This window comes from Tenrec ecaudatus, chromosome 11 (genome assembly GCF_050624435.1).
Source record: "Tenrec ecaudatus isolate mTenEca1 chromosome 11, mTenEca1.hap1, whole genome shotgun sequence".
Taxonomy (NCBI): Eukaryota; Metazoa; Chordata; class Mammalia; order Afrosoricida; family Tenrecidae; genus Tenrec; species Tenrec ecaudatus.
The window spans coordinates 90,909,729-90,929,229 of NC_134540.1; the positions used below are offsets into that span (position 1 = coordinate 90,909,729).

General features: G+C 49.9%; 1 protein-coding gene across 1 annotated transcript in view; it reads right to left on the reverse strand.

The window, feature by feature from the left end:
- Nucleotides 1-19,501, reverse strand: part of COL4A2 (collagen type IV alpha 2 chain) — a 224,879-nt gene that overhangs the window by 18,034 nt on the left and 187,344 nt on the right. The window contains exons 30-38 of the mRNA XM_075563428.1: nt 14,198-14,359; nt 12,762-12,932; nt 11,619-11,762; nt 10,413-10,535; nt 9,960-10,141; nt 6,549-6,612; nt 4,663-4,737; nt 1,547-1,654; nt 693-800 (exon numbers count right to left, since the gene is read on the reverse strand). Of these exons, the coding sequence (XP_075419543.1) occupies nt 693-800; nt 1,547-1,654; nt 4,663-4,737; nt 6,549-6,612; nt 9,960-10,141; nt 10,413-10,535; nt 11,619-11,762; nt 12,762-12,932; nt 14,198-14,359 (1,137 nt within the window). The remainder of the gene's footprint in view (nt 1-692; nt 801-1,546; nt 1,655-4,662; nt 4,738-6,548; nt 6,613-9,959; nt 10,142-10,412; nt 10,536-11,618; nt 11,763-12,761; nt 12,933-14,197; nt 14,360-19,501) is intronic.

The following is a 19,501-nucleotide window of genomic DNA, read 5'->3' on the forward strand; positions in this document are numbered from 1 at the left end:
AAGACTTAGAAACACAAAACAAGTGTCGATTCGCCAGGGCCCAGAAAGGGAGCCGGGAAGTGATGCTTTCCTCTGGCTGCCGCTGAGTCACTGGTAGATATTTGGTCTGTTAAAACCGTGCTGGGAGAACTAGCTTAGCATGGCTTCCCTCTCTGGATTTCTGGGGAAAAACACTGCCCAGGATGAAGGCCCCAGCAACCGGAGCCGGCCCTTGCCGGGGGCCGCGAGTGGGTCAAAATGATCCCATCGTGCGCAGAAAGAAGCCCCCGGCCGGCCTCACGGAGGATGGATCGATGCCCACATCAGGCCACCCTCCCCCTCCGAGTCCTGCCCAGTGGCTTGGTCGGCCCTCCTTTTAGGTCAAAAGCCAGAAGCATCCCCAGTGGAACAACGGGGAAATTCACACCTGTCCCCGAATGGCGCCCTCGCATTGCCTTAACGATGACCCAGGTGGGCCCCGTGTAGCATGGGGAGGAGTTTCCTCAACACTTGTTCTTAGAGCACCGTGTTTCTATTCTGACTGACGTGGACGATGGCGAACCCTGCTCTTGGTGTGCATCTGTGTCTCCCATCAACCGTTGACCGTCTGTCTGGAACTCATGAAGTCGTACAGAAAACAGCTTCAGCAGGCCAGCCCGCTACAGATGCCTCGTTTGCGGTCTGGGTCTCCTCTACAGAAAGAATGACTGTACCTGGAAAACCCGGCGTCCCTTGCCAACCATAATCTCCTTTGTCTCCAGGCAGTCCGATCCGTCCTGGTTCCCCCTGTGGTCCCTGTGGTCCTGTTAACCCGGGAATGCCTGGGGATAAACACAGGGAAAATTTTCCTCAGAAGAGCGCTTGCCTGGCGCCTCCTGCTCATTCTTCTGCTGGAGGGGAAGGAGGTTTGTGGTAATGACTGGGGGTCAGGACCACAGTGGCAAGTCTGACGAATAATTAACCACAAACCCCCACAGTCGAGTCCTACGGAATGAGCCTGGCTTGGCCAAGAAGAAAATAAGAGGAGAGGATGCCCAGGGAAGTGATCCAGAATAATCTCAATAAAGATTCATCTCCTTAAAGTTCATCATGCTGCGCAAAACCCAAAGCAACCAAGACAAGAGCTTGCCATTCGCTCCCCTCAGGAATGCAGTCATTCTTGTCGGTGTAGGACCGAACTGACGAATGTCTGTGTGTCCAGATGCACGACACGGGGTCCTTTCAAAAGCACCCGGTCTGTTTTTATGTGTGAGGTCTGTTTTTATGCCACAGTCACACTAATGTCTTATGCGTCAATTGGTGCTCCCATGGCCGTGGTGATCTGTTCTCCACATGCGATTGGCAGGGCTAGATGCAGAACGGGGCCGGACGGACAGTATCCCAAAGCAAGCTTCGTAAACGTGAGCTGACTGGGCAGAGAAGGAAGTGTAGACAGAAGTGCTGGGGGGCTGTGGGGGACTTAGAGGCGGCCTACCAGTGGGTCTCAGCTACACTTAGCCCATCGGCCATTGTCCCGCCTCCCAGCCCCAGCAGGAGGAAGGGGAAGCCACTCATTTGAAGGTGTTACCTGTTGATCCTTTAAGTCCCGGAGAACCCTGGGCTCCTTTCATGCCTGTTATTCCGGGGAAGCCAAGGTTGCCCTCTGTTCCCTTCTCGCCAAAGACGCCCTTTTGACCTGTGATGAAAGATGTTCTGCTTGGCATCATGTCAAACGGGAACTTCGGGCTTTAGGGTGCGTGGAGAAGGCAGTTAAAGGACAGTGTAATGGTACATGAACACGCTCCTGTACGGGAGTGGGGAAAACAGCCTGGTCGAAGCAGGGTTATTCTATCCACACTTTTTTTCTCGGCCTAGCTTCTCTCTCCAAGCCTGTAGTAGCCAGCTTCCAAGATGGCACCCAAAGATCTGTACTGCCTGGTATCCGTGCCCTCCCGCAGGCCCCTCCCAGTGAGGAAGGCGGAATTGTGTAACCAAGAGGACAGAACAGAGATGATGGAATGGGACTTCAAGACTCATTACTGATTTCTCTTGTCCTCGCTCTTGGACCACTCACTCTGGTAGGAGCCAGGAGCCATGGCATGACATACCAAGCTACCCAGGGTAGAAGTCCTTATGTTAAGGAGTTCAGGCCTTGTGCCAACAGCTGCCTGAGCACGCCTTCTTGGGAAAGGATCCTTCAGCCACCATCTTGAGTGGACTATTGCTCTGGGTGATGTAACTGCAAGTCTCATGAGACCATCAAGTCAGGACCATGATGATCCCCAATTCCCGACTGCATGAAAGAATGCATGCTTCCTGATCGCTTAAGACATTGCATTTTGGGGTACTTTGTGAAACAGTTCCTCCAGAGCTCCCAACAGTGGCTTTCAGGGTAGAAGATGCCAGGGAAATCTCCCAGGCGATCAGTTAAAGGTCCAGACACGTATGCCTCTTCCCTAGAGGTGACTTAGAATCCGTAGGGAGGTCTGGAGTTTCCATTATAAGAACGTGTCTCAGGTGACTCTATGGTGGCCATTGGAACGGCGAGAAACACTGTCTTCATATTTGGGATAATGTTCTGTCAAGTTTCTGGCCTATTGTAACACACGGGTGGCTCCAGACTAAGCGGAATTCCATAATTTTATCCATGAAGGCAATGCTGCATTTAGACAAATACTGTTAGAAAAACACTGTTTGTGATCTTGAAGGGAAAAACAATCCCATGTTCTGATAGTTGATTATTTTAAAAATTGGTGCCAAACCATGACGGACCCACTACAACTTCTTTCACAAACCATTTCTATCATCCTTGTTCAAACGATGTGAGTCTTGCATAGCGTTTCGCTTCATCCTCAGGGACCTGGCCTGAGTTGCAGCTGCCTAGTGTCACAGTGTGTGTGCCTAGTGTCATCTCATCTAGGAGTACGGTCCATGGCCCCTGTCCTCTCCTATCGACATGGTTTGGTGGCTGATCCACATACCTCACGTGTCTTAAGGAATGTGGACCACCCTCTAGAATGGCTGATACAAATGGTCTCACACCCTCCCCTGTGGAATCACAATTCTGAGATACAGCCTCCGGGGGTTGGTCCTGATAGAAGATTCAACTTTATGGTCTCACTAGACCAACAACTAAGACATCAACATTCAAAGTGTAACAACAGCATTAATTCTTGGAGGAGGTAGTTTTCCTCTTTGACACATTTTGAGTTGAATAAATGAAACCTTCCTAGTGGCTAAGATAGTCGCAGGTTTCGTTTCTGCAAACATAGCAGGCAGAGAAATTATTTAGGATGAGAGATTCAGCCAGAGGAGAACTAGATGGCTCAATAGCCCAGGGTACCATGATAGTCCGAGAAGTAGGATGATAAAGAACTTGTTTAACATCCTCCCTGGTGACCAACAATGTGGACAGACTCTTTCTCTTCCACCAGGGTCATCTCTAGAAGGACTTTGGGGTCTAGAAAATGAATTATCTTGAGGCCTTCCCATTAAAAAAATAATAAGCAAACAAATATACCCAACAGAACAAAACCAGAAAGTAAACATCAATTTTAGACACGTGGGGGTATCACTAAAGGCAGACATTTTTTATTTGAATTTTAATAATGTCAGCAAAGATGATGTGCTGCTTGAGGCCCCCTGCAAAACGAACAGAGTTCAGATAGCTGTCTGTTGCCCTACTCAAGAGAAGGGTTCAGTCCCCTCTCCCCTTTATCCTAGGCCCCAATAAGCAGTGAGATAATTAAGGTTTATTGTGCCAACCTGGCCAATAAACACGTGGGATTACTTGAAGGGAGGAGACATACATGGCTCGGTGAGCCACGCCTTTCTAGTTCTTGAGTCTCTTGCTTTCTGATGGTTAGACCAGGGTGCAGCTGCCTTAGCCAGTTCCCAGCTTCAGCTGGCAAGGCTCACTTCCTGCAAGACATCCCTGAGGAGAAGCCACATGGACCTACTCTGAGGCAGCCCTGGGTGCATGGAGACCCCTGCCAGTGCTGCGATGCTTACCCACTCGCTGATTTGGCTTTTCTCTTGCAGTCGGCGTCATTGCTTGTGTTTTGTGAGATTGAAGCTTGGTGTCAGACATATGGGTTAATGTTGGACTTACGGGCCTGGACAGCACTGGATTGGGAAGCTTTCTTAATGTGTACTTACCCTTTATATATAAATTGCTCTTAAACATAAGAGTTTCTGTGGAGTTGTTTCCCTAGTTTACCCAGACTAACACAAGCAGTAATGTTCATGAGAAGATCTGTTGTTACATTACTTGGTTCATGTCCTATAATGCATCTTAGTAGCCAAAGCTATCCCTTATTTTTTATGTTACACTTCCTAGACTACTCCCATCCACTAAGTGTTGATTCTGAGAGAGTTTATCTTAGGTTGGTCATGGTTTAGGATTTTATTTCATTAATAATTCCAAAGTCTTGCTTATGCCTTGGGTTCAAAGATCAATACTCATTCACTATAAAATTATTTATGTTGTTTTCGACTCGTATTCAGTTGGCAGCCACTCTTTGTGACCTTATTTATAGCAGAATATTGCCTGCTCCTGAACAATCTTGACCAAGGAGCTCATTGTTGTGGCTCTTAAACTTATGCTCAGTGCTCAGAGATACTGCTACATTTGGCAGGTTAGGTAGTTGAGTGGTGAAATACATAAGGGATCACAACTGAAGAAATGAAAAATTCGTTGTGTACCTGGGATTCCTGTGCTGCCACGTTCTCCCTTCAGGCCTGTGCTTCCTCGTAAGTTAATAGTCTCTCCAATATCACCTATGTTAGAAAGATGGCTGAGATCAGGTTCCGGGTAGAGCATGGTTCATTTTTTACACGCATTCCTCACAGATTGACATGGTTACCTTCCAAAGACCGGGTCAGTACGTGACAATCAGCATTTCACGTGCACAGAGGATGGCCACATCGGATCAAAAAATGGAGAGTAATGACATCATAACAAGTGCCAACATACAACACACCATCACTGCCCAACCACTGAGAATCGTGGCCGAGACCAGTTGACAACAAGCTAAACCATCAGGGCCAGCACACTGCGTTACGGCGTGAAGCTGTTGGATGGTGAGCTTTCTAAACTGTCGTGATCGATGCGCAATACTGCACACCAAACAGTCGATCGATGCGGAGAGGGAGGAGTAGGATGCGGAGAGGGAGGAGTAGGATGCGGGGAGGGAGGAGTAAGGATGCGGAGAGGGAGGAGTAGGATGCGGTGAGGGAGGAGTAGGATGCGGAGAGGGAGGAGTAGGATGCGGTGAGGGAGGAGTAGGATGCGGAGAGGGAGGAGTAGGATGCGGAGAGGGAGGAGTAGGATGCGGGGAGGAGTAGGATGCGGGGAGGGAGGAGTAGGATGCGGGGAGGAGTAGGATGCGGAGAGGGAGGAGTAGGATGCGGGGAGGGAGGAGTAGAATGCGGGGAGGGAGGAGTAGGATGCGGGGAGGAGTAGGATGCGGAGAGGGAGGAGTAGGATGCGGAGAGGGAGGAGTAGGATGCGGAGAGGGAGGAGTAGGATGCGGGAAGGAGTAGGATGCGGAGAGGGAGGAGTAGGATGCGGGGAGGGAGGAGTAAGGATGCGGAGAGGGAGGAGTAGGATGCGGAGAGGGAGGAGTAAGGATGCGGAGAGGGAGGAGTAAGGATGCGGAGAGGGAGGAGTAGGATGCGGAGAGGGAGGAGTAGGATGCGGGGAGGGAGGAGTAGGATGCGGGGAGGGAGGAGTAGGATGCGGGGAGGGAGGAGTAGGATGCGGGGAGGGAGGAGTAGGATGCGGAGAGGGAGGAGTAGGATGCGGAGAGGGAGGAGTAGGATGCGGGGAGGGAGGAGTAGGATGCGGGGAGGAGTAGGATGCGGAGAGGGAGGAGTAGGATGCGGGGAGGAGTAGGATGCGGAGAGGGAGGAGTAGGATGCGGAGAGGGAGGAGTAGGTTGCGGGGAGGGAGGAGTAGGATGCGGGGAGGAGTAGGATGCGGAGAGGGAGGAGTAGGATGCGGAGAGGGAGGAGTAGGATGCGGAGAGGGAGGAGTAGGATGCGGAGAGGGAGGAGTAGGATGCGGAGAGGGAGGAGTAGGATGCGGAGAGGGAGGAGTAGGATGCGGGGAGGAGTAGGATGCGGAGAGGGAGGAGTAGGATGCGGAGAGGGAGGAGTAAGGATGCGGAGAGGGAGGAGTAGGATGCGGGGAGGAGTAGGATGCGGGGAGGAGTAGGATGCGGGGAGGAGTAAGGATGCGGAGAGGGAAGAGTAGGATGCGGAGAGGGAGGAGTAGGATGCGGAGAGGGAGGAGTAGGATGCGGAGAGGGAGGAGTAAGGATGCGGAGAGGGAGGAGTACAATGCGGAGAGGGAGGAGTAGGATGCGGAGAGGGAGGAGTACGATGCGGAGAGGGAGGAGTAGGATGCGGGGAGGGAGGAGAAGGATGGGGGGGGGGGGGAGGAAAAGGATGCGGGGGGGGGGTAGGATGCGGGGAGGAGTAGGCGGTAGCTTCTGTGCTACATTCCAAAGGGAATGTATTGGAGAAGAATTAACAGCAGCTGAGCTCTGACTCGCTGACGGCTATTTCACTGTGAAAACAACACTCACCTAAGTCGCCAGTCTGTCCAATCTCCCCATAGAGGCCGGCTCTCCCCGGAGCACCCTTGTCCCCCTGGAATAAAGGTCAACATGAAGCCACTTTGGAAGACAGTTGAAAGAGGCTGGTGTGATGTCTCTCACTTTGAACGGCTCGGATAGCTACCCGTGGAGTGCGCTAGCAGTCCTCAAGCCTGGCCACAATGATAAAGCAACACATACGGCAACTTCTCTCTCGGAACAGCTCGTAGTAATAACACCAGCGATAAAGCTCATGGGTGTGAGGGTGGAGCAAGAGCCCTGGCAAGGGGGGTTGTTGGCTGCAGACTCCCTCTCCGCCACCCTTTCCCCAGGTGGGCTGGTTTGATGCACCCTGCACAGCTTCCTTCTGAGGCACACCAGACCCACCCTCACTGTCACCGAGTTGATTCTGACTTATCACGACCCTGTAGGACAGGACAGAACTGCCTCTGGGGATTTCCGAGACTAGAGCTCTTTATGGGTGTGGAAAGTCTCACTTTACTCCTGAGAAGGGGCTGGTGCTTTTGACCAGCTAACCTGGGGGCTAGCAGCCCATCCCAGAATGTGCTCTACCACCAGGGCTGCGTCTTTACGAGGCTGATACTATTATTTCCCATCTGACAGATGAGACAGTTGAAACTGGTTAGGCGGCCTTGAGTGACGTCTGACCATAGTACCTTGCACGAACAGAATGACTGCATGGGCTGTAATCTGGGCAGAACTCGACCACTAGTCTTTTTCTCCTGCAGAGCAACTAGGATCCTTGGTGGCACAGAGGGTAAGCACCTGATTCTTACTAATGGGGTGCAGTTTAATCCCAGGAGTATCTGTGCTTTTGTATAGATTTACAGCTTGGAAATCCCTGAGGGCAGTTCTACTCTGTCTTCTGAAGTCACTGTGAATCGGAGTTGCCTCCACAGCAGGGACTTTGCTTTGGAAAGAACCACGGGATGGAAGGGCTTAAACTGAAACCTCTCAGCGAGCAGTCCCACGCCTGCCTGCTTGCTGCACCCCGGAGCTGCTTTGATGAAGGTGGTTGTGTCGGTGAGCTGATTCGTAGAGCAACCCTACACGGCAGGGTCATGGGGTTCCTCGCCTCGGGAGCGGACTGCCAGGTCCTTTCTCCCGCAGAGATGCTGAGGGGGCTCGACCCCTCCACAGTTTGCTTAACAGCTCAGTGCTTACCCGTTAAGCCACCAGAGCTTCTTAGCTGAAGCTTTGAAAAGTGAAATAATTTGCCGAGAATCCCTGGGAGAGTATGCTGCACAATGAGATTACTCCCGGGGTTCCCTGAATCTAGACCCTGCTCTCTAGATGCTCAACAGTCACATCACCGCGCACGTCTCTCTGCAGAAAGGGCTCGGCGTTCCTTAAACGATGCCACGGGCAAATAATGGGATTTGAATGATTCTGCGACTTCAGGAAAAAGATACATTTCTTCTCTGAAAGACAGGGCGAAGGTTCCGGCTCTGTTATGATTGGTTGCCGCTGTGTTGGCATGGACACTCTGACTTTAATTTTACAGCACCGATCACCCTTTCCTGGCAGGGCGATTAGAGCCCTGGTGGTGCTGTGGGCTGGACACTGGGCCGCTAACTGTAAGGTCAGTGGTTCAAAGCCATTGGCTGCTCCTCTATAGGAGGATGAACCTGTCTGCTCCTGTAAGGACTTTCAATCGTGGACGCCCTACACGGGACTTTCCTGGGTAGGAGTCAACTCAGTGACAGTGGGCTGTTTTGATTTTCAGCAGGGCTTAACGTAACTCTAAATTAGGAGTGTTAGCTCCAGTTTGTCAAAGCACTTGTCTGAGGCTACTTCCATATTTAAATAATCATCTATATTTCTTTTTTAAAAATCTACTCTATTGGCGTATAACATTCAAGCAGTAAAACCACTCTTGCTAAATGCCCAGCTCAAGGAATTATTACTCATCTGCCACTCAGGTTAAAAGGGAGACTATTTTCAGCCTTTCTCCTAGTCAATAATCAATAATCCCCCAGTTAAGTACTGCTTCTTCATGCCACAGGCAGCTACACTTCCGAATTCTCTCTGTCCAACAGTCTTGTCAGCCTTTGGACAGCCTACAAATGGACACATTTGCTTCTGGCTTAGCTCAGTCAACACAGCGTCTACTTAGTCTCCTGGGGTGTGGATCTAGCAGTAGTTTCTTTATAACCTGCATCCATTGTTTGTTTAAACCCACCACGGTTATCCTTTCTCCTGCTGACAGGCATATGGGCTTCTCCCCAGTTTTCAGCCATTATGAAGAAACCTTCCAGGAATACATCCTAGACCTCCGCTGGTAGATCTCAGTACGTTTTTACATTTTAGTGCCCAGACTGGCTGCAGCTACATCTTATGGGAGTGACGAGAAGAGGAAATCGGAGGACTTCTCTCTCTCTCTCTCTCTCTCTCTCTCTCTCTCTCTCTCTCTCTCTCTCTCTCTCTCTCTCTCTCTCTCACACACACACACACACACACACACACACACACACACACACACACAAAAGACTGACTCTAAGATCTGCTCAGCTACAGCTTATGAGAAGAGGACATCGGAGGACTTCTCTCTCTCTCTCTCTCTCTCTCACACACACACACACACACACACACAGAGAGAGAGAGAGAGAGAGAGCCAGACAGATCGATAAGCCTGGGCCCATGGCTAAAGGTCACTAGAATTTCTGGTCTGCTTGCAGTGGGCTCTGCCAGGAAGGCGTTGATTGAGTGCCGAGGATGGAAAGGTAAGGAAAGTGGATACCCACAGCCCATAAAATTAGAGTTTACGGAGAGCCAGGCTGTTCTCTGCATCATGTGTATCATATACACATGCCAGGTAGATAATTCTTGCATGTGACAGAGGAGGAAGCAGGTGAGAGTCCTGCTCACGGTCACCATTCGCCTGTACAGTGCCGGGCCCATACCAAATGTTCAGAAGACTGGCCATGAATGAGGAAAGGACTCCACGGCAGGGCTGGATCTGAATGAAGGCCCCGACTCCAAGGGCCTCCATGAATCAGTAATGGACCTAACTCCTGAGGCCGCATACTTGCTCAAGTGTGGAGCTGTGGTCTCTAGAAATGGAAGCTTTGCGTTCTCCCAAGGCCCCCATACAAACACGGAGGCTTTCTTCTCAGTTGGTGAGAATAAATGCTGAGCTTCTCACAAGGCCTCCATGGCGTTTGCTTCACCCCACACCAGGCCCTGCCGGACACTCTGGTCACAGCCAGGCGCATGCCCAGCATTCCCGACTCTTGACCAGGATCTCGAAATGCCCTTCACCTCTGATTTGGAACCTTGTAGTCACCTGACAACTCTTATTCCAAGGAAGGCTGGGCTAAAGCACTCTTATCAGCAGGCACCACGCGAATGAGCTGAGCAAAGCAAACTGCACCAACTTACCCGACTTCCAGTGAACCCTGGGAACCCGATAATTCCTGGGGGGCCAGCCACACCAGGGAATCCTGGTAAACCGGGCACGCCAGGGACGCCGATGTCTCCTTTGGTTCCTTTGATGTAGCCGGGCATCCCAGGTAACCCAGGAATGCCTGACTGCCCAGGGACACCTGGCATTCCTTGAAAGCCTGTAAGGAGACGGGGATGTCAATTTGCAATCCCGAATGTAGAAATCCGACAGCAGGACAATGAGCCTCTTCTGAGAGTTATATCATTAGCTCCCTTCTGGAGGTCTCTGAAGACTTCAGGAGTATTAATACACAGCTAAAGTCTGGCACCCACAGCAGGGCATGAGGGCATGCCTGTGAAGATGCCATTTCTAGAGAGAGAGCGAGAGAGAGCGAGAGAGCAAAGAGGAGGCTGACAGCTCACAGGTCAGCCTAAGCCTGATGGTCTCACCTTTTGTACCGAAGTATCCTTTCAATCCCATAGGTCCTTCATCTCCCTTTTCACCTTTCATGTCTTTCATCCCTGGCATGATGAGAGGAGGTGGGCCTGGAGGGCCGGGTTCCCCGCGGTTGCCTGGAAGAGAAGGGAACACCGTCACTTGTCCCCACCTCCAGACTCCGTGGAAGAACGCTGAAGGACACAGCCTCCCAGCCTCACCGCTCACCTTCAAAGCTGAGGTCTGAGAGACTCAGCCACCAGGGAAGCTGGATGGATGCCCTAACCAGGGAGCTTTACAGCTGGACACAATGTGGGGATGGGACATTCGGGTGTCCCCTCCCCTCTTTCCCTTTTCTTCTGTAAACAGAAGAAAGTCTCTCCCCTAAGGTCCACTGTGGAGGAGACTGGGGGCCTGGGCCAGGGTTGGGTGTGAGCTCTCCCACTGAGCACAGAATACATGGGGGTTCAAAGGAGGTGGAAAAGGGGGAGCAGGGAGGAGAAGGGGAAGAGGGAGGAGGGGAGAAGACTGCTCCCACTCTTTTCCGACAGAACCTGCCAGGAGAATGTGGTGTACACAAAGAGGACATTCATGGAAACTATCCAAAATCAACATGGTGTCCATTGGTATTTCGTACGAGAGAATGATTTTTACAGTTTCATGTGTCCTCTGATGAGACAGAACTCCAACTTAATCTTAAACAAATAAGGAAAGCTGCTGCTTCCACGGCCATCTTGTTTGCGCCTCAGAATTCACGAGGGTCAACCCTAGGGAAGGCGCTCCTGAGCGGCACAGATGGTTCAGGACTTGACAGGTGCACCAAGGTTGTCGGATGGAGCCCACGCAGAGGCATCTCAGCAGAAAGGCTTCTGAGAGATCACCGCCTGGAAACCCCTCCGCCCCACGGCGCTCCGTGAGCTGGCGTGGACTCGCAGCAACAGGCAACCACAAAAACCCCACCATCGCTGGGGAGGGGAGGCAGCAGCTGTCTGCTGGTGGATGCTGCTGGTTAGCATGTTGCTCACTGGTAAGCTTCCAAGGAAGTAGAAGGAGAGCATATATATATATATATATATATAAATTTTTTTAAACAAGCGTTTGGATTCAGGTTTCCCAGACACCCGGCAGCCTCTCGATGATTAATCATGAGCAGCATTGATCTATGTCTCTGAGAGCCACTCCCGACCATGGAAAAGGAATTTTAAGAGCAATGGACATACCTTTCACACCTGGTTCACCAGCCAGCCCTTTTTCACCAGGAATCCCCAAATATCCCGGCTCTCCTTTGCTCCCCGGATGCCCGGGTCTTCCTTTCAGCCCAAACATGCCTTGGAAGCCACCCATCCCAGGGGAACCTTTGCCACCTGGAAAGGGAACGAGAAAAGTGTCGGGTTAGCCCTGAATACGAAGAGCAGAACAGTTCAAAGTCACTTATTGATAACACCTCAGCACCGTCTTTCACGAGAAGATGCCAAGCAAAGATTCCTTATTTGACATAGAAATTCCTTAGAGCACCGTTTTTCTAAGTGTTTTTTTTCCCATTGACCCACATATGTCAGTTCCGACTTGTATTGATCCTATAGGACAGTGGACCTGCCCCACAGGGTTTCCACGGTTGGGATTGTGATGGAAGCAGACTGCTGGGGTACCACCCTCCCTCCCTGGAGCAGCTGGTGAATTTGAACCATAGGCCTTTCAGTTAGCAGCTGAATGCTCAACTCTTGGGCCACGGGGACCCCTGATCAATGCATCGATGGAGGGATACAGAGCCAGCCTGCCTCCAGGCTGGCCTTAGAACCAAGAGATAAAGGAAAAGCCACTGAGTTAAGAGGCAAGGTGGACACAGCACAGGTCCACAGTCCATGAGGAGGAAGAGGGAGCTCCCCTGGAAATGGATGTGACATTCCAGGCGTACCCTGCATGGAAGTCAGATGAAAGTCCATCTGTCTTCTGCCGTATCCAAAAGGATGATGGGGAGCTCTGCTTCTAGATAAAATGGCCTGCTCGTGTGTGTACAAACAAGCCTACCCTGGAGACAAGCTACATTTCTCTCTTCGGGTTTATAACCACCACACAGCCTCCTGATCGGATGATGAATCCTGTGATACAGTCTTGGTTGGCAAGTTAACAAATTGGCAATTCGAGGCACATCCGGCGCACCTCATTCAGATTCGCATTAGCCGGTCTTTCCAGGATCTGACAGTTACTGGGGTAAGTGGAGTCCCCAGGCTTCCGGTATGCAGATGTGTGGGGTCAGCCTCCCACTGGATGATGGGGATGACCCACGGTGCTGTCCCCAATATTAGCTGACCCGCCTCCCACCCCTGTCAGGGTCCTCCCCTTCAGCAGGGTTCCACAATCACCTTTTGGCCCCGGAATACCAGGCATTCCGCTCATGCCTTTGAATCCGGGGTTTCCTGGGTGCCCTCTTTCACCCAAGAAGCCAGCATCTCCTCTGTCACCAGAGAGTCCTTTCATGCCCACAGGACCAGGGGCGCCTGCATCTCCTGGGTCCCCTCTGTCACCGGCCAGACCTGTCAAAACACGGAAGGGAAATGGTTAAAAACAAGAAGCAAATAGACACGCAGAGAACACTTCTCCTAACAATCACTTCCCATCACTGACTGAACTTTTCTCCACGGGAAAAACACTCTGGAAAGGAAATGGAAGATGACAAACCCTGAGGGATCTTTTCAAGGCGTGACCCGAGGGTGGAGAGAAACCTACACACCGGACGTTGGCTTTTGTCCCCCAGGGTAGAAGCGAGTTAAAATCGACCCGAAGGCACTAGGTTCGCGTGGCAGTGGGTCACAGCGGCCCCATCCCAGTCAAGTCTCAAATTTTGAGAGAGAGTTTTGGTCCTTCCAGGGGAATGCCTGAGGCTCAGGAACACGGAAGCATCCTCGCTGATGGATGAATTACACGTGGTGTAGTGTAGGGGTTCCCTTGATCGCCTGGACAATGACCCTTGACAAAGCTGCGGAAAGGACAAGGTTGTGTTTTGAAAGCCCAGTGTTTTCCATTTAATGGTTTTCATGTGTGACTGTGTCCTTTCTACTCTTTTAACATTGTAGTGTCTTAGCCTTTGAAATAATAGGATAACACTGACAATAATTCCTATTTGGCAAAATAAAGAGTAGAACGCTTTTACTGCTTATGCAAAACTGTATCGGACAGTTCAGCAGTCCCTGAAATCCACCAGTCTGGAGGCCACTACTAGGCCAAGAGGTCTGAGAGCATGAATGGCTTTGGGGTTGCTCACCAACCTCAGTCAATCCTGGCAGTGCCCAATGGGTGTCTGGGCCTGCGACTTCTTTCACTGGCCCCCTGGCACCCACCTTGGCCTTTGTGTGATGCGCTGGGCCTCCCCATCTGGAGTGTCCAGCTGCCACAGGTGTACAGTTTCATCTCCCTGCATTATCTGCTCACACTGCCCCACCCTTCTGTCTTTCTGAACTAAGTAGTTTTATTCTCTGGAGTCATGCAACTTTGACATACAAATAATAATTGTCTCAAAATAAGAGCAGTATTTTTGAACTATTTGCAGTGATATACATGTATTTACTACCCCACTCCCCTTGAGTGAAATCCTCCCCCAAACCCAAATATACCCAATTGATATACACAATGAACAGGTTTCTCGGCATGTCGAAGTCTTCCTCATTTGGTGGAAAGTGTGTCCTGGTTTGGGACCTTGGGCAACACTCAAGGGCAGGTTCTTTGGGTCACTGTTTGAGAACTGTGCTGGTCGGGTTCTCAGCAGCCAACTGGATCCCTTTCGGAGAGGGTAGATTCTTACCTCCATGGCCCAGGGGACCTGGCAGTCCCAAGGGCCCTGCTTGGCCAGGAACTCCTGGAAATCCGTGCTGTCCTGGAGGGCCAGGCAGTCCTGTCTGGCCTGAAGGTCCTGGGAAGCCTGGTTGTCCCTTCAGTCCCGGCATTCCAGGCATCCCTTGGCTTCCTGCAGGAGCCAGGGATCAGACAGGTGAGGCAACCCTCTGCATTTGAGCACAACCACTATCTACACGGTAAGGTCATTTAAAATTTTATATTTAATTCTAGCAAATCATTTTATTGGGGGCTTTTGCAGCTCTTATAACAACCCATACAATTGTATCAAGCATATTTGTACAGATGTTGCCATCATCATTTCCCAAATATTTTCTTTCAACTTGAGCCCTTGGTATCAGCTCTTTTGCCCCTCCCTCCCTTGTGAGTCCTTTAAAAATTATAAATTATTATTATTTTCATATCTTACACCATCTGCTGTCTCCATTCACCCACATATCTTTTGTTCATCCCCCTGGGAGGGCGCATTGTACATTGATCATTGCGATTGGTTCCCCCTTTCTCCCCTCCACCTTCCCCCTACCCCTATGGTATTGCTACTCTCATTACTGTTCCTGAGGGGTTTATCTGTCGTGGATCCTGTGTGTCATGCTCTGGCCTAGTCAGATTTGTAAGGTTGATCTGGGGTCATGATAGTGGTGGGGAGGAAACATTAAAGAACTAGAGGAATGTATTGTGTTTCGTCGGTGCTCTACTGCACCCTGGCTGGCTCATCCCTTCCTGTGACCCTTCTGTGAGGGGACGTCCCCTTGTCTACATGTACAGTCATTTTATAAGTTTCAAACTTATTTTTTCTAACTTTCTGGAAAACACAGAATATAAGGAAGAAAATCAAAGTAATTCATAACACTTTAGAATACTTCCTTGCTGTCTTTTTTCTGTGCATACAAACGTACCTAGAGATACAGTGTTGAGGCGGCATCCAAACTACTGCTTCTAGCCATCTTTTTCCACTTGGCATTGTTTTGTGCACTTCCCACACTACTGCAAATGATTGTATGACAGGCCCCCATATGGATGTACTTAGGCACTTTTCTTTCCATTCCATTTGTTTGTGTTTGTTATTGCAAACAACGAGGAACAGATATTTTGAATATACATCCCTATGCATGGTGCAGGTAATTTCTTTAGGAACATGTCCTAGAAATTAACTTCATGGTTAAGGCAGAGTAAAATTAAATGCCTTTCTACCTTGAGAAAGTACTAAGGAGCCCTGATGGTGGAGTGGCTTACACTTTGGGCTGTTAATCCCAAGGTTAGTGGTTCAAACCCACCAGCAGCTTGGAAGGAGAAACAGGAAGCTTTATTTGCTCATCAAGGTTGACAGCCTAGCAGCCAGTCTGTTCCGTCCTGAAGGGCTGCTATGAGTTGGCAGTGAGTTTGGTTTTGGTTTGTGATAGTCCTTTCAGAAAGTCTGTACGGATTTATTCGTTCACCCGTGTCTTTAGCTATTTGTTGAATTCCTTTCTTCTAGTTTTTGCACTCGGATAAAATTTTTGCCACTAGCTCTTATTTTTCCCCTTTGGGGTTTTGACATTTTCTTCCAGATTTCAGAGTTCCTCATACATTGATTGCTTTCCCTTCATCGTTGTAGCGAAATCTACCCTACTTTGCAGCTACAAATTTTAATTTTCTTTTTGCCGTGAGGAAGAGTAACACGTGCATGAAATTTCTATAGTTCTCGTGTCTCCCTCTTTCTCCCTCTCGGTGGTATAGTACGCTACTTGTTGGACTGATAACCACCAAATCACCGAACCCACCAAATCTCTGAACCCGCCAAATCACTTTGTGGGCCAACGACGAGGCTGTCTGCTCCTGTCAAGATTACAGGCTCAGACACCCACAGGGGCAGCTCTACTCTGTCCTATAGGGTCACTATGAATCAGAATTGACTGATGGCCATGAGAGCTTTACATTTACTCAGAAGTTAGATAATCATGGACACATTCTAAATACTTTATTTAAAAAAATTTAAAACTCTACGAGGACCACTAATGTATGCTTAGGCAACCCCCCCTTTCTCCTAGCAGTTTAATGCTTACTCTAGTTATCTTCTAATTATTAATGACTGAAAAATATGAACTCCTGGCATTTGCAGCAGGTTTCCCAAGGATCTTTAGCTATACAATCTAAGCGGAGCCTCTTAACAGTCTCACAAGGTCACGGGCGGTCCTGCAAGGCTGAGGCATCTGAAACGGGGTGGATGAAGCATGCAGGGGCAGGACCTATGGGAATTGGAACGGCTCGGGCTTTCTGCTTATCAGCCTGTGTTCCAGTCACTGGATTAAGAAAACCGCACAGGAGGGACATGTCTGCAGTGAGAATGGAAACGGAGTCTATGCAGCAGTCTGCAAAAGAGATTCTTTGAGATCCACGAATGCATGTAGTCTCTGTGGTAGTTACATAACCTGAGACTTGAGACTGTGAGGAGTGAAGAGGTGGTGTTTAGCCTGTCAATCAGGTAGTAGCTTGATGACCTCATTTGGAAGCGTGAAGGAGATAAATAGTTCCTTGGAGGCCACACACACACTTTCTGCTTCATCTTCCTGTTGACAAGTCACATGGAGCTACGCTCATGGAGCCTGGAGCTGGAGGAACCACATGGAAACCCCTGCCAGCACTGAGATGCTTCCACCGCCACTGGATCCACAAGGCTTTCCCCCCACTGGCATGTAATCTTCCTGCATTCAATGTCATTACATGTATTACATGGGTTTAAAGAGGCATTTATAGACTGGTATTGGGCATATAGGTTATTATCAGACTGATGGACTTGATCAGGACTGGGTTATTTTCCTAATATACAATTATTCTTTGATATAAAGCTCTTGCTTATACACATGTGCGTGTCTATGAATTTGTTCCTCTAGTCTACCCGGACTGACACAGTCTCCTTTACTCCTGTTTTACTGTCAGGAATGAGGATGTTTTTGTGGTTTTCTACCTTTAAAGCTTAGCGCTCTGGGGGAAAGTGTGATCGCTCATGGGTTTAGCAGGTTTGCAAGGGTAGGTAGGCATTGATGTGGGCGTGACCTTCTAAGAAGCAAAGTCAAAGTCTTCCCTGCAGATACCTCTGCTTGTCAACGGGGGCCTTGGTGACTGTAATCACACGTGGTGCTCTGGCTTCAAGTGATGCTGAAATTATGGATGAACGGAGGCAACTACCTGAGACAAGCAGAGCCCGTCTCCTCTGGGAGTAGGACTGGGCTGAGTGCCTGCTTCTGAACTACCGGGAAACCCAGTGGGCAGGCCAGGCCACGGATAAATGAGTGTGAAAAAGACTGCTGGGGCTGCCAGGGTTGCCTGAAGAGAAACCAGGCACTAGGGCATGCTATCCCTTTACTCGCCTATTGAGATAACTGCTTCGGTGCTGAGTATGTTGGGTCAATTTCCATTTATGGAACATCTCTTAAAACAGGAACAACTACCAACAAACCAAACCAAAGCCAATCAGCTCCCTTCAGCAACACAGAATCCAATCTGTGGGTTTCCAGGCATACTTTAGTCAGAAAGTTCTGCTCAGAGGCAGAGGCTGGATCAAGGCAGGAGCCAGGGTCCCCTGCGTGCTGTTCCAGTGGCCTTTGGGCACAAAATGTCACTTGGGATGTGAGGCAGTTCCTTGCAAGTTTTCACCATCTGAAAATGCGAGCTTCTGCCAAACGAGAGATGCTGCCTTGTCTGGAGACAAGGAACGGGGGAGACCTACATGAAGTACCAGAAATAACTGTGTTCTCATAATTTTTGTTTTGTTTTACCCTCGGCCATTTTGAAGTCTGCAGGAAATGTTTTAGGGTTTTAAAAAAAATCTTTTTTTTTTTTAAATCTTACACTCACCAGAAGTACATTTATGCCAAAAATAGCTTGGGGCACAGTTTGCACAGTTGGATGGCAGAGCAGATGGATCATGGAAATGCTGACACATGGAAGTGTGTGCTCCTCGCTGCCTTCCGTGAGTCTGGAAGGGCTCTTCATTTGAATAATCACGAGGCAAGGCTGACAGTCCCTTCAGGGCTGCCACATCCTCCTAGCTCCCCGGGGAGTCACATTTTATAACACAAATGGACCTTCTAGTCAGCCAAGTGGGTGAGGGCGGACGCCTGCTGTCATCACATGGGGTCTCTGTTGCTTGGGTGATGTTATCAAATGACCTTCACACATGGGCCAGGGCAAGATGGTTCAGGAGTGTCTCTGTGTGTGGGTGTGCGTGTGTGTAGACATGTGTGTGTCTGTCTCTACTCCCCCTTGGGCTCTTTGCTTCTTTCAGTATGCCCCATTCCAGGGCCCAAACACTGGGGCGTCTCCGTATGGGCCCCCATGACGTCCTCTGCTGGTTTTCCTAGTAACTATCAGAGTTGTATATGCTGACCCCTCTCACTGTCCTCAAGAACCCCCTGCCCTCTCTTCCACTCCCCTTTTGGCACTGCTAGAAAAGTGACAAGCTAATCTGAAAAGTAATTCATGCTCAGGAGCTTAATGGGTCTGCCTGCCAGATAAGAATCATCTTTGATGAAGCCCTGAGTGTCTTCCTTGAAAGCAGGGGTGAGGAACCATTTTTTCTACCGAGGGCCATTTGTTGCTAACCCCGCTCACCACCACGCAGTTATCCACCTGAAGCCCAGTCATTTCACTCACTCGCCCCTCGTGTGACGGCTGACCGGCTTCTCTTTGGGGAGGTGTGTGATGTGAGGTGCTATTGATGATTCTGTGGGCCTATCTGGCCCTCGGAGTGGACACTGCCCGCCCTGATCTAACGATTGCCTGACTCCGTCAAGGGAGAGCAGCTCCTCATGTCTACACCCAAAGCTCTCATTCTGCGTGAGACTGGGTGGGATTCAGGCATCCTGGTGGTCCCGGGGCTCCACAGATCGCCATGGTTGCATCCTTCATTTCACGTTTGACTTGGAACATGGAGGGCACGTCTTCAGTTTCAGTGCTCCAGCCATCTCCAACATACGGTAGAGCCATCTCCAACATATGAGGACCAGCAATACTTATGAGGCAGTGACGCACCTTTCCATTACAATGAGGGGGCGTAGGGTTCTGGGCGCCAGTTTTGCATAAATTGGGTCTTTACGGCAGTCTGAGGCTCCTGCGCACACATCAGTTACTGTTTCTCTGAGCCCCAGGGTTGAGGATTTTGCCTTCCTATTTTGCTCTATGTACTGTCTTGAGAATATTGTGAACACATTTTGTGAAATCTCAAACCAAGGCCAGTTTACACATGGCAATACAATTGCATTCCGGATGATTTCTG